At 47.2% G+C, this 14973-nt stretch overlaps 1 protein-coding gene across 6 annotated transcripts in view; it reads right to left on the reverse strand.

The window, feature by feature from the left end:
* Nucleotides 1-789: 789 nt before the first annotated feature.
* Nucleotides 790-14973, reverse strand: part of CRACDL (CRACD like) — a 137425-nt gene continuing 123241 nt past the window's right edge. For 5 of the 6 annotated variants that reach the window (XM_053589450.1, XM_053589451.1, XM_053589452.1 and 2 more), the window contains 3 exons: nucleotides 4496-4683; nucleotides 3258-3402; nucleotides 790-1628 (listed from right to left, as the gene is read on the reverse strand). In XM_053589450.1, the coding sequence (XP_053445425.1) occupies nucleotides 1486-1628; nucleotides 3258-3402; nucleotides 4496-4683 (476 nt within the window). In that variant the 3' untranslated portion in view covers nucleotides 790-1485. The remainder of the gene's footprint in view (nucleotides 1629-3257; nucleotides 3403-4495; nucleotides 4684-14973) is intronic. The other variant, XM_053589447.1, reaches the window with a different exon arrangement.

Here is a 14973-nt window from a genome sequence, read left to right on the forward strand (position 1 = left end):
AAGGTAGACTTGATCAACTTGTGTAGTACTAATGGCTAGAAAAATAATATTCATGAAGATGGAAAATACAATAAAAGCATCAAGACTCCAGGATATATAAAATCAAATTATAATATATCGTGAAATTGTGCTGATTCTGATGGCTAAATGTCCCCAGCTACATATTCCCATGGAAATTAATGTGTTCAAAGAAAAAAACTGAAACTTAAAAAAAAAATAGAGGAAATTATATAACTGAGATATAATTCTTTTTAAAAAATTTTTTTCATAGAAATGGGGTCTCACTATGCTGCCCAGGCTGGTCTCAAACTCCTGGGCTCAAGTAATCCTCCTGCCTTGGCCTCCCACAATGGAGGGATTACAAGTATGAGCCATTGTGCCTGGCTGAATAATTCTGAGATTTCAAATATGTGTTTTCCTTCTTCCTGGCTTCTCTCATGTTCTAAATCTATGGCATACACTGGCTAATGCATTGACAACTCAGTTTTCCATGGAAATGTGCAGATTAGATTAATTAGATGCTAAAGAATAACTTAGGAAATTTTATATAGTAATATGTTGCACCAAATATATGAAAAGAGGGGGAAAAACCCACATTACCTTCCTTCTTCCAAAAATGAATACCAAAAATTTCTATTAAAAAAAAATTCAGAAACACAAATTTTAAAATCAACCCAAATGAGATTTTCAATGAGGTATATGACGTGAAACCTCATTGACTCCACTCAACTCAATGTTTGTGGTATTCTCTAAATGTGAGCAGAAGCAACATTTATGCAAATACAGAGGCATGTTTGAAACCTTTTATTAAACAGGCAATGCATTGTGCAATAGTTAAGGACACAGATGCCTAGTGGAAAAGTTTAAAAATTTTTAAATTGCTGGAAACAGTCTATGAATTGATGAACCCTGCCATGTTCCCTCCTCTCCTTCTCCAAGTGGCTATCTTCAGGAAAACAGATTGTCTTATAGCTGCTCTTGGAAACGGCATCCCTGTTTTACCATGAATGTCATGCCTCGTCGTAAACATGAAGGGAGAAGACAGAACCCACAGGCAAGACAGCGGCCAGAGACTCGGTCTGATCTCAAGTGGAAGTGCAGACACCGTTCCCTGGGGATGGCTGCTCTTCTGGTCTTGCAGGGCATCCTACTATGCATCCAATTTCCTTTATGGTTTCTTCCTTGTCTGAGGCCTCTTTATGAAGGGAATACTAAAAGACTTCTATTCACACCTTGGGGCACAGGAACTTGTTCCTGAACTTTTCCCAATGTTGTTCTTGTTTCTGGGCCCCCCTGGCCCAGTGTTATGGCTGTGTGTTTATCCTTTTTGTTTTTGCCTGGGTCTTTCCTCTTCCCCGAGCTCACCATAACTAGATGATAAAAATCAATCTTCAGTTTCACAGTTTGTTTGCCATGATTTACTGGCAGTTTTTAACTAAGTGTCCCTTCAAGGTAGTGGACGTGCTTTATCAGCACAATGTCAGCCTATTTTATAATTTGGGGCATGTCACTCCAAGCCTGAGATTTCTTTCTGGCAAGTTCCATCCAGGACGGCTGATCTGCACTGGCATAACTGGCTCTCTTCAGCTGATGTAATTCCTTCTCCGTCATCACTGCAGATTGAGCTGCTAGGAAGGAGACAAAGCAAACAGAAACAAAGGAGTGAGTTTGGATTTTCCCTTAATTACGCTTACATTTCGTGAAATATATGTTGCTGTCTTAACTGTGTTCTCAAATGCAAAATTAATATGTAAACATGTGAAAAAAGAGACTGAAGCAAAGAGTACATAATATATGTGATAAAAATCCTTCAGGGCAGGCTCAAACAGTTCTGGTAATGCAGTGAGGAGAGATTTTTGGAATAAAATTGAAAGAGCTCTGGAGATGGGTTTGCATGACTGTGTCACTAAACTTAAAACTACTGAACTGTACCCTTGAAAATGGTCAAGATGGCAAATTTCTGTTATATGCCTTTTACACCACAATTAAAAATATATAAAAATTTGAAATACTGGTACATTCAACAACAGAGACAAACCTCAAAAACACTATGTTCAGTGAAAGAGGCCAGTTATAATACAGCATGTATTTTATTATTCCATTTGTAAGAAATGGCAGATCTATAGAGAAAGAAAGTAGATTAGTAGTTGCCTGGAGCTAAGGGTGGGAGGGCAGAATAACTGTTAATGAGCGTGAAGTTTCTTTTTAGTGTGAAGGAAATAATCTAAAATTGGTGCATCTTACAAGGGTACATGTGAAACTTAGTAAATGTAGAATATAAATGTCTTAACACAATAACTAAGAAAATGCCAGGAAGGCTATGTTAACCAGTGTGATGAAAATATGTCAAATGGTCTATAAATCCAGTGTATGGTGCCCCATGATCGCATTAATGTACACAGCTATGATTTAATAATAAAATTAAATTAAAAAAGAAATATTCTAAAATTAGACCATCATGATGGTTGTACAACTCTGCAGATATACACTCATTGTAAATATGCAGTTCTCCCTTGGTATATGTGGGGGATTGGTACCAGGACCACCCTCACTTGTGTATACCCAAATCCAAGTATACTCAGGTTCTGTGGCCAGACTTGTGTGACCAGCACATATGGATGGTCAGCCCTCCAGAGACTCAGGTTTCTATTTCTCATTCCTGAGAATAGAATGTTTTCAATCTGAATTTTGACAGAAAAAATTACAATGTTTTTGGCTTGGCGCCAGTAGCTCAGTGGTTAGGGAGCCAGCCACATATATTGGAGCTGGCAGGTTTGAATCCAGCCCAAGCCTTCCAAAAAACAATGACAACTACAACAAAAAAATAGCCAGGCATTGTGGCGGGTGCCTGTAATCCCAGCTACTTGGGAGGCTAAGGCAAGAGAATCGCTTATGCCCAAGAGTTTGAGGTTGCTGTGAGCTGTGATGTCATAGCACTCTACCGAGGGTGACATGGTAAGACTCTGTCTCAAAAAAAATAAAAAAAAATTACAATGTTTTAATATATATTTTAATATTTATAAAAATATTATAAGTGAACCTGCATAGTTCAAACCCATGTTGTTCATGGGTTCACCATATGCTTAATGAACTGTACATTTAAAATGGGTGAGATTTATGGCAAATTGTATCTCATTAAAAGCTGTGTAAAAAACTCAATATGGCAAATAATTCAGAAAAATGACCAAAATCCCCAGACCTGTAGGAACCATCCAGAAAATGATTTCAGTGTTTGATAGTATTTACAGACTGCATACCCAAGTTCTGGTGGGACAGGGAGATCCCTCTCTGCAGCCCCTCCTGGAGGCCGAGCTCGGCCCCCCGCCTCCGGTCCACTGCAGGCTTCACAGGGGTCACCAGGAAAGACTTGCTACGGACAAAGTCTGCTTGTTTTACAGGCTCCTGCAGGGACATAAGAAAGACACTGTCTAGCCACTTCTGACTCAGATGGGGGCAAACACAACCCAAGTGAACAAGCCACAAGGCTTCTCTCCCAAGACGAACTGTGCCGCTGACACCTTCATGGGAAGAGCTCTGGTGTGTCCACTTGCTGACATCAGGCTGGCTGAGTGCGGGAGCTCAGCCAAGCTCAGCCTTAGTCTGGCCCACACCTGCCTCAGGGCTTCTTCCCTGTCCCCACTCCTGGCCTCAGCCCCAGAGGCTGGACAGCAGGAATTCCATTTGAAAATCAAAATGAATTCTGTTTGGGAATACGTTTTGTGATTTTTGTAACAGTTGATAGGATCATTGGTGCTCCCAACTGGTCACTGTTTCCTTTACAAACCCCCTAAGCCTGCACGAGGGCCTTCAAGTCTGGATATAGGTGCAGTTTAGGTTAAAATGAAGGGAAGCAGGTCCTGCTGCAGGCTCAGGCTCCCTTCCTCCTACAGGGAACACACTTCTGGATTTACCATGGATGCTACTGGGGGAATATAATAGCTGTGAGTCTCAGGACTGTTTCTAAGCAAAGTTGTTTGGGTTGGTGAAAGCTGTTTCCAGTCCAGAGTACAAAATGAACTCAGATTCCAGCCCTGCAGCCCCAGGTGGGAAACAAGGAACCCCAGCAGGCGGCTGTCACAGCACCAAGAGCCAGGCTTGGTCCTCACCTCACAATGAGCAGAGATGGAGCTGCTGATATCCTCACCGTGTGTCTAACCCACAAGTTATTTTAACCTCCTTCCATTTTTCTAGTTGCTGAGGTGCGTTGCCTAGGAGGCCGGAAGCAGAGAGCTGTCTCCACTGCCTGAGTGACTCACACGCTTCTGTGTCCCTAATAGCCCGCACATGTGAAGGGCAGGCAGCTTCCCACCAGGGAGGCTGTAACTTGGCAAATCATTGATTTTGCTTCACTGGCCCTTGACCACAACAGCAACCATCACAGGTGATGGTTTCTGTGATGCCCATGCAGGGTGTGTGATCCTCACTGGGGTCCCAGCCCCTGACCTGGCCTGCTATTCCCTCCTGCACAAAAACAGAAAATGTTTGCTCTAAGCACCTGGGTTCTATCGGGTGGCTTGGCTTGCTTTCCAAGTTCAGACTTCAGGGTCCGGGCCCCAGGCTTGTCTTCCTGGTTGTGTGGCTGGTCCGGGGGCCCTCGACGCTTCTGCCGAGCTATGGTGATCCAGGGAGGGGCGGGCTGCCCGTTTGCTCCAGGCCCTGTTGTTGGAGGGGGCAGGCCCTTATCTGGGGGTAAAGGAATAAGGTTATGCAAGACAGTCCTATTTCCTCTTCCTTTTGCTTCTCCCACACAGAGAACACTGCACTGCTCGCACTCAGGGTAGTCGGGATGGTAGGGGAAATAGGTCTGGGGCCCTTTGATGAGACCATTACTTTTCTTCAGGAAACTTTGCTTTCTTTTTAAAGATGCATCAAAGAGATTATACTCCTTCAGTCAGAGCCACAAAAAAATTAAATACAACTGCTCCTATAAGATTAATGTGCATTTCAAAGCCAATTTTCTCTTAGGGAATCCTCTCTGGAAAGGGATAAAAATAAGTACATACATAGATAAGATTTCTTTAACATGATCCTGTCATTTTGGACCAGTATAGACTACCTGATTATGTAGTCTTGAATGTGCTTGAATGTGGTAGACACACTATTGTTCTCTTGTCTTTTGTCTGCCTCCTGGGGCCTGCCCTCCAGCCTCCTATACCCTTGTCCAGGTCTCCACCTAATTTTTCTTCCAAACCTGGGAATCCTCATTTGTCCCTAACCTACACCATACAGTCCAGCCCTGCATTCTACTCTGAGCTGGAGCCCGGCATCCTACTCCCCTGCTTCTCCTTCCTCAGTCCATTCATTCAATCATTCACTATGTGCTATGGGCAAGGATTGTGTTCAATCCGGGGCAGAAAAATAAACAAACTGTCCCTTCAAATAGCTCAAAGTCTAGTTGGGAAGACTAGACACAAATACCTGTGGTAGAAACTGGAAAACGCTAAAATTTACAAATTACGCTCTGTGGACACAGGGACTAATGCTAGTGGGTGGGGGTTGGGGTGCTGCCTGGGGCTGGGACCTGGAGGAGGAAAACAAATCTTCCAGGCTGGGGGCTGGGGCAGGCACAGGCAAGGCCCTGCCAGAGGGGGCAGACTGAGGAGGTGGGCGCCGATGCTCGTCTGCCTTTGATTTTCTGTCCATAACGAGGAGCCTCAGTGGTTTTAGGCCACAGCCACTGTCTGGAGGTTTAGTGGAGAGTCTGACTTTTGGTGAGAGGCTGGGAAGCTGAGAGGGAAGCTGTGGCCACAGTCCAGGTGAGGTGATAAGGGCTTGTCCACCAGGGCCCCGCATGTCACATCTTCTCTCCTAATTCTTTGGTAATGCTCTTGAGACGCTTGCCCTACTGCACTGGGCACTAGACATTTTGCTAGGTGGCCCTTTACTCCACTGATGTGTGCCTTTGGTTCACTAAGCACATATCTGCAAACAAAAACATGCCACAGACTATGTACCAGGTATAGTTCAAATTCTGGCTCATTTACAGTGAAATTTCATTCCTGTCCAGAGAACCCAGTAATTGGCACGTGGAAGGTGCTAGGTGGCTGCATTTTTATATAAAGTCTATGTCTCATCCCTTACTCTCAGGAAGAGTTCCACAGTGTCCTGATAGCCTCTTTCTGGAGTTTTACTTTTTTCTTAAAAGGCTCCTTTCTTCTCTCCTTTGATCTTTTCTCTACACACAGTGACCATCATGCCCTCTGCTCCCTGCTGATCTGAGGTGTCTGAGTCCTGGTTCCTTTCAGTTCCTCCCAGGTGTGTGCTGGTCAGGTGCCCTTTGCTGACTGGAGATGGGGATTTCACTACAGCTTAAACTTACTGCCTCAGTCAACACCGTACTCTGAATAATTCTGTTAAGATCAAGTGTGCAGGAAGGGAAAATTTCCACCTTGGGTTTTAAATTAGAGGCAGAACGGCAGCTGTTAAATGCCAAGGCAGCACCAGCACATCTGGAGAGCTCTGGCTGACTCCCAGGCCTCCCTGCAGCTCAGTGTCAGGCTCCTGACACTGGGATCCCTTCCTACCGTGAGGGCACAAGACACATTCCTTATGCTGTACACTTGGACAATTCTATTTGAACAAAAAGAAATACTTTTCAAATCAGCAGAGAAGGTTATTTGGAATGGCACCTGCAGCATTCCTGGGGACCACAGTAAGAGGAGGCCCTAGAAAGAAGCTGCGGACCCCAAAGGTGGGCAAAGAAGGAGACCCCCAGGGTCCATGCCCAAGGCTGACATCTCAGGGGACCTGTGGCAAATCATATCCTCCCTTCCAGTTTGCTCATGGGAACTGCAGTGTCGCAAATAATGCAACTAGCTTGAGTTTGACAAGAGGTAATTTTTCCTTCCTTTCTATCAAGAGTGTGCTGGCAGAATCCCATCCCCAGCACAGGAGGGCCACCTGCTGCATCGCCCATCTGTGCAGTAGTAATGTTTCCAGCTGTGCTGAGTGTGCACGTGTGCGTCTGTGTCCATGCGCAGACCCACAGGACTGAGTAAGCACCCCCGCTGTGCCAGGCTGTGGCGAGTGAAATAAGGCAGCCTACGAGGGCAGGGTCACCCAACGCTGGGCCAAGCATATAGCCAAGATCTTTCCACAGTTTCTCTTTTTTGGTTCCTGTCTCTTTCCCCCTGAGTGTTGGCCTTTCCTTGTATTTCATACTCTCTTCTTTCCCACCTTCTTCCTTTTCAGGAATGCATATGGGCCAAAGCCCCCTGAGACCCTGAGACCCCTTCACAGAGACTGCCCAGGAACAGCCTTGTGGGTGTGCAGGAGCAGTGAACAGGGGTCTAGACAGGAGGAAGAAAAAAACCACTCTCCTGCTCTACTGTGGTTCAGAGGCCTGAGATTCCACGGGAGCCTCTCAACAGGAAAGCTGAGAAAGGGGTGATGGGCCGAGCATCATTTCCCACAATGCCATGCCTCAGGCAAGTTGCGTCTTTGTCCCAGGTAAGCACAGTCAGAGCAGCTGGGTGACAAGCCATTCTGTTCTGTGGCAGAAGGTCTAGGTGGCCTCTACACCCACACTAGGGGCACAGGATCAGGGGTCTGGGCCATTCTCAGCCTGGGGAGGGCAGGAGAAGGGATTGAGACACAGCAAGGTGCAGGATAAGGCAGGCTCTGGGGGTTAAAGACCTTACAACGTGACCGCTCTAAAGCATAAACATTCAGGGTCAGGCCGCACCATAAAATAGCTTCTGAGATTAAACATGTTAAAAATGCCATTAATCCCAGGATAATGTAGATATGGCATCCGTTCAGACAAAATCAGCTGAAAACACTCCTTTGTTTACCTCTTCCTGCCTCAATACACAGACAACCTTAATCTCTTGGGGATTTGGCTAAGGGGCTCACATCTCAATTTCTCCTCATAAATAACAACGGGTTTAAACTGTCAGTGCACCTGGGTTTGCAACAGACAGCTCACGAGCGTGTCTCCCAGACTAGCACTTAGCGTCTGGACCCATGTGATCCCCTCTGCCAAGAGTCTGGAAGAGCCCCTGCTAAGAAAGGCAGGAAACACAGTGTCACACTTCTGGAAGGCACACGCTGCAGGTGCAGGAAGCCACCTCAGCCACAAAGCTCACCCTAATTTCATCTCATAGGAAAACAACTTTTGAACAGAGAAAATAATTTTTGTTGTTGTTAAAGGCTAGGATCCCTTCAAAGGAGCACAGGGTAAGTTTGCTCTTCTCCAGATTCCTTCCTTCCTTCTCCTTAACGTGCTCCCCTTCTTCACAAACTTATTTTGGAAAGTATATTGTTCAAGCACTAATTTCCAAGAGATCCGGTCCTTGTGTTGGGTTCAGTGGAATGTGGTCTTGAAAAAAAAAAACGTTTCCTCCCTTGGGGAACTGAAGGCTAATGGTGTGGCCCTGGGGCCTGCAGAGTCAGCTTTAGGGCCTCAGCAACACGCTCTAGGGAAAATTCTAGAACCCGAGAATTTAAGATTTCAGTGTATAATGAGCAAAATAGCAGTATTCACACCTTCCAATGTGGTGGTGAAGATTCAGAGACAGTTCCCTATCTATACCTCCCAGTGAGATTGTGAGGATTCTATGAGCTAGTCCCCTACCTACACTTCCCATTGCGCTGTGAGGATTCCATGAGCTAATCCAGGGGAAGCAGGTAGCTCAGTGCCTGGCACTTGTGTGTGTTGTTACTGGAGTTACTGATATTGTTTCCAGGACTGTCACTTGAACAGGGATGTCAGTAAAATCTTACCCTGGACGTGACGGGTAAGCCAGGGAGCCATTCTGCCATGAAAATGAACCCTTGTCTGCCATCACTGTAAGAAGACCACAGCAGGTACTGGGCCAGGTGGTCAGGCTGACTCTTGGGTCCCTGAGGACACTGTCCGTACGGGTTCTAGCAGACCACACCTTAATGCTGTGTGTGCCTGTCTGCCTTTACAAGCCCCAAAAGGGCAGGGCCTCATCCTGGTCATCTCCATGTCTGGCATCTACTGAGAGCCAGCAGGGTCTGAATGAGGCTGCCCTGCCTGTGCTGCACTCCAGGCCTGCTGCACTGTGGAGGAGTCTGGCCCAAATCACACGAGTGTGGACTGGAGCCTGCTTGTCAGAATGGCACTTTGCCCCTCTGTGCACATGGTAGATGTCACAGAGAGCCTGGATAGCTCTGACGAGGAACTCGCTGCCCAAGACGCTAGCCGGGTTTTTCATCTGGAGCCACGCCCATGCATCACTTTTAAAATACCCTCCCACACAGAACTCCCAGAAAAAGAAAGGACAACATTTCCAGATCCATGTTTGGCATTATGGCTATTTGTATTTGAAAAGACCTAAAATAAATCACTGGGATCTTTAGCTCGACACCATTTCTAGAGATGTTCAACCACCCCTACATTCAACCACCTTTACATGGGACAGACCCTCTGATCACTTCATTCAACTTACTGATTGGTAATGGTTCTTTCCTTTTTTTTTTTTTTTTTTCCTGGTGCCCATTAAAATTCAGCCTTAAAATACTGTTTCTTTCATTCAGAAAGACTGCTGTAATGACCAGCTAAGGGGTCAGGGTGGGACTCTAATGATGGACCACACTCCATATGACACCTGGGACACAACTGTGAGTCTGGAACCTGGGCGCATCAAAAACCCCTCTGAGAGAGAGACAATGACCCATACAATGCAAACTCCCATGGTTCCACACCCTTTGCCTGAGAAAATAAAATAGATGTGATGCCTAAGGTAACACAACAGCTGGTCAGCAGGATTCCTGGGCCTCTAAAAAATTTGGTATATGCTGTCTTTTGTGAAGCAGCAACTTTTTTTTTTTTTTTTTGTAGAGACAGAGTCACACTGTACCGCCCTCGGGTAGAGTGCCGTGGCGTCACACGGCTCACAGCAACCCCCAACTCCTGGGCTTACGCGATTCTCTTGCCTCAGCCTCCTGAGCAGCAACCTCTAACTCTTGGGCTTACGCGATTCTCTTGCCTCAGCCTCCCAAGCAGCTGGGACTACAGGCGCCCGCCACAACGCCCGGCTATTTTTTGTTGCAGTTTGGCCGGGGCTGGGTTTGAACCCGCCACCCTCGGCATATGGGGCCGGCGCCCTACTCACCGAGCCACAGGCGCCGCCCGTGAAGCAGCAACTTTTAAAACCTTCCTTTCATAAAATTTCTTTCTTGTTTATAAAAGTACATATGCACATTATACAGATTTAGAAAGTAGATAAAATTACAAAGAAAGAGAGAAAATCTTCCTATAAATCAACAATCCAAGGGAGCTATGTCAACACTTTAGCACGCTACTTCCAATTTTTCCCTGTTACACTATCATCTTATAAATACACATCAAGAGCCCCTTCCCAGGTCCTTAAACATTCTTCATGGGAGGAGAGGCCTGAGTTTGTTCTCCAAGACTTCTAATCTAAAGCGGATGCATCATCACCAGTTCTCATAACTAGCTGAAGCCAGCACAGTCGACCGTGCCTCAGTGCTTCAATAAATAGAGTGACAGTCCTGGTTCTGCCTGCCCACCAGGTCCTCTGCCACAGCCAGCTAGACAGAGAATTACACACCTCACTGCGGAATATCACCACCATCGCCTTCCAAGTACTCCCCTCAGGAAACCATGCACTGGCACCAGCGCCTAGTCTACCCTTCAAAACAAGCTCACAAACTTAATTGTCAGATCTTGTATGTGGACAGCTCCGATGCTGTTCCAGAAAAAGAATTCCCAAACTGCTATGTTTTCATGGTCATATGCAGACATGCACAAGGAGCAAAAAAATTGAGGTGTCCAGTGTGCACGCTCCCAGCTAAGGTCAAACAGGGCAACCCTCTGCCTTCTTGTTTCACCTCTTAAACTTTTTGCCGTCTACTTAGTGCCATATTTTGAGTCTTTTTTCTTGGTGATTTCCCTGTTTAAAATGGCCCCTAAAGGCAGTACTGAAGTACTGTCCTGTGTTGCTAAGCTCCAGGAGGCTGGGATGTGCCTTATGGAGATAATGTCTTGTCAGACTGCATGAGTTATAGTACCACTGGCTGTGTTCAGCATCAACAAATCAACAATACCTACTAAACAAGGTGCCTTTAAACAGACGTACACATAAAACAAAGTTATATGTTGATCTACTGAGGTTGTGACCAGAGGTTCAAAGGAACCTAACTTTGTCTTTCCTCTAGGAGCTATGGCTCAGTCCATGCTAAGTTAGGGTTACAGCAACTTCCCAGAACTTAACTTCCTTAGACAGTGAGAATGGACTGTACCTGGTGACTGCCCAGCAGGTGCCAGCCCCCACAGGAGAGGCTCAGTCTACAAACAGAAAGGATTTTATGAATCTCTCTCTCTAGTGGATGCAAACAGGCTCTCCTCCAAGAGCCATCAGGACTAGAGAGTCCTTCAACAGCCAACAAACACACAGTGCACAATCAGGAGTGAGTCCCAGAACCCATTGAAGCGGGGGGTGGTGGTGGTGCGGTGGGACATGAAGGGAACTCTGGGGTGAGTCCCAGAAACCACTGGAAGGGGGCATGGAGGGAACTTGGGGGTGAGTTCCAAAAACCACTGAAGGGGGGGGCACAGAGGAACTCTGGGGTGAGTTCCAGAATTCCAGGACCCATTGGAAGGCGGCACGGAGGGAACTCTGGGGTGAGTCCCAGAACCCACTGAAAGGTGGCACGGAGGGAACTTTGGGGTGAGTCCCAGAACCCACTGAATGGGGGCACGGAGGGAACTTTGGGGTGAGTCCCAGAACCCACTGAATGGGGGCACGGAGGGAACTTTGGGGTGAGTCCCAGAACCCACTGAATGGGGGCACGGAGGGAACTTTGGGGTGAGTCCCAGAACCCACTGAATGGGGGCATGGAGGGAACTTGAGGGTGAGTTCCAAAACCCACTGAAGGGGTGTGGAGCACAGAGGAACTCTGGGGTGAGTTCCAGAATTCCAGAACCTACTGAACGGGAGCCCAGAGGGAACTCTGGGGTGAGTCCCAGAACCCACTAAAAGGGGGCGCGGAGAGAACTCTGGGGTGAGTCCCAGAACCCACTGAAAGGGGGTGTGGAGGGAACTTGGGGGTGAGTTCCAAAAACCACTGAAGGGGGGGCACAGAGGAACTCTGGGGTGAGTTCCAGAATTCCAGGACCCACTGGAAGGCGGCACGGAGGGAACTCTGGGGTGAGTCCCAGAACCCACTGGAAGGGGAGCACAGTGGGAACTCTGGGGTGAGTCCCAGAACCCACTGGAAGGGGAGCACAGTGGGAACTGTGGGGTGAGTCCCAGCACCCACTGGAAGGGGGCACAAGGAAACTCTTGGATGCTGGCTTTCCTCTGTCTCTTTGGTGGCACATGTACGGAAATTCATCAAGCTCTGCACAAATGACCTGTGTGCAAGTTGCTGCATGTACATTTATTCTTACCAATAAAAAGTAAAAATATGCAAACAAGAACAAAACCCCTCTAAGGCATTACTCACCAGGTGCTCCAGAGTAACCAGGACGAAGAGTCTAGCTCCCCATCCACATAGAGAAATGAGGCAAGTGTGCACCACGGAGCTGTTTCCACTGCAATTAGACAAGGTGCCCAGGGACACCCTGAGAACGACACCTCTGCCTTTGCTCAGGTAGATAATGCCCTTCCCATTCTGGTCACTTGCCCTTGTGTGTGTCAAATGCACCCTGGGGCTCTGGCCTCACTCACCTTCACAAACTGCTGCCTCCATCTCCTCTCCTCAATGGGACTCTACAACTCAGCCTGGGCCTCTCTACACAGACTCACTTTATAGCCTCCTGGTGAAACAGCTCTTGGGAAGGACATTTGCTCTGTGTGGAAGTCTCTTTCCCAGCCACAAGCATGGGACCGCTGGGGACCCAACTGTCCCCATTTACCCGCTCCAGGAGGCACAGCTGGGGCTGCTTCCCTGGGCCAAGCGGGCCAGGCTCTCTGTGGTATGAATTTCCCAGTGGGTACTCAGAACCAGGCAGAACATGGCAGGGAAAAAAGCCACCAAGGCTTGAAATGGCCCTGGTAGCACTGTGTATGTCACAGGAGGTAAGGGCCAGTAAGGGCTGAGATGACACCTTTTTCCTCATTTTAGGTTCTAGGAAGCATCTTCCACACGCTCATCCACATATGGTGCACTCAAACAATGACAAGAATTTGCCACACACCGTAGTTCTACAACTATTCAGTCCACGTGAGAAGGCCGATGGAGTCAGAGAGTTTCCCAACGGCTGTGTGTACAGGGCCTTACGGCTTTGCATGTTCATAATGGGGAGGTGGGGGAACAGTCCTTGTCCCAGGGCAGGGGTTTGCTTAGGTTTCCCAAATGGGGGTCCTGGGTCTGCCCTGTTTGTTTGTTGTTTTAGCCCCAGTTATTCCTGTTTTAGGGCTCTATTGCTCACAGGTAGCACTTGTGAGAAGGCATTCACAAAGAAAAATCACTGTGCGAATCACATCTGGATTGGGATATGTGCAGCGAGGCCAGGAATCTGGCCACCGATGTGCAGCTATGTTTATTGGTGGGACCCCAAGGGCAGATGCTTTGGCTCTTTTCCTGACTTCTGGCACGGCTGCCCAGCACTTGGCACATCCAGGCTAGGGAAATTTCTCCCTACCAAAGAAACACTAACAGCTAAAGTTTATTCAGTCTTAATTTTTAGAGCAGTATCATATTCATAATGACCCTCAATAACCCTCCTTATAATGTAAGGATATGTCTAATCTCCATTTTAAGCGCAGGACTACTGAGTCTCATGGAGTAAGGTGACCTGTCCAGGGTCACTCGGCCAATAGGTAACAATGCTGGGATTTGAGCACAGACCTTTAAATCTCTTACCTTCATTCACTATATCGCATACCCACTTCTATCAAGGGTGTGACCCCATTACTTTCCCCATTATAACTGATTTGTTGAGTGGTGAATGACAGGGTCACTCAACCTTAGCACTACCGACGTGTTGGGCTGGAGGATTCCCTGGCACGGGGCTGTCGTGCGCGCTGTACGGTGCTCAGCATCGCTACCCACCAGATGCTGGTCATACTCCCTCCCTTCACCCTTCCCACACTTAGGACAGACATGTCTCCAGACACTGCCAATGTCTTCAGGGGGATAAAACCGCTCCCAGTTGACAACCACCACGACAGAGCACAAAAATGAGGAGCAGCAGCTACAGAGTTAGTCTAAGTGGCCCCAAAGTCACCTCCAGTTTATTAGCTGTGTCCCTTAGGTAACTCTTAGATCTAAGTTTTAGCTTTCCTATTTATTCAATAGGACTGTTGTTGGAAATGAATATGTAAAGCATTTAACATGATGCTTGGCACTTAGGAAGTGCTTAATATACAACCATTGGCTATCGTTGAAATTATCTACCCATTTACTAAATTTGCTGCAGACCCTGACTTCAGGAAGCTGATGCAGGAAGAGACGCAGACATATGGACGAAAGGGAGGCAAGTTTTACGGTGCCCTGAGACATGTTGGGAAGACGGCAGCCTTTACAGGGTCTCAGAAGGATGCTGTTTGCTAATGACAGCCCTGAAACAGGGCATTATCTACATTAGCACTGTCCGGTAGAACTTTCTGTGATTGATGGAAACGTTCTCTGTGCTGTCAACTACTCGTCTTTGGCACCTAAGCCCTTGAGATGTGGCTGGTGTGCCTGAAGAACTGAATTTTCAGTTTAATCTTAATTCATTTAACTTTACATTTATACAGCTACATGCAGCTGGTGGTACCACACTGGACAGTGCAGACCCAGATCCTCACTACTCATAAGTGTGACCAGCAGTGTTGCCATCATCCCAGCTGGACTGAGTCAGAGGCATCATCTCAATCACATTCACAGCTGCCCTAGAGCAGGGGTTCTCAACACTGGCCACACATTAGAAACTCTTGGGGGTGGGGAGGAGACCTTAACTCTCTCATGGTCCGGGACACACCCACTGTCAAGAAGCTAATCCACAAGTATCTGTGGGGGGAGACTCCCAGGGGACCCTGATGTGTAACCAGC

This window comes from Nycticebus coucang, chromosome 4 (genome assembly GCF_027406575.1).
Source record: "Nycticebus coucang isolate mNycCou1 chromosome 4, mNycCou1.pri, whole genome shotgun sequence".
Taxonomy (NCBI): domain Eukaryota; kingdom Metazoa; phylum Chordata; class Mammalia; order Primates; family Lorisidae; genus Nycticebus; species Nycticebus coucang.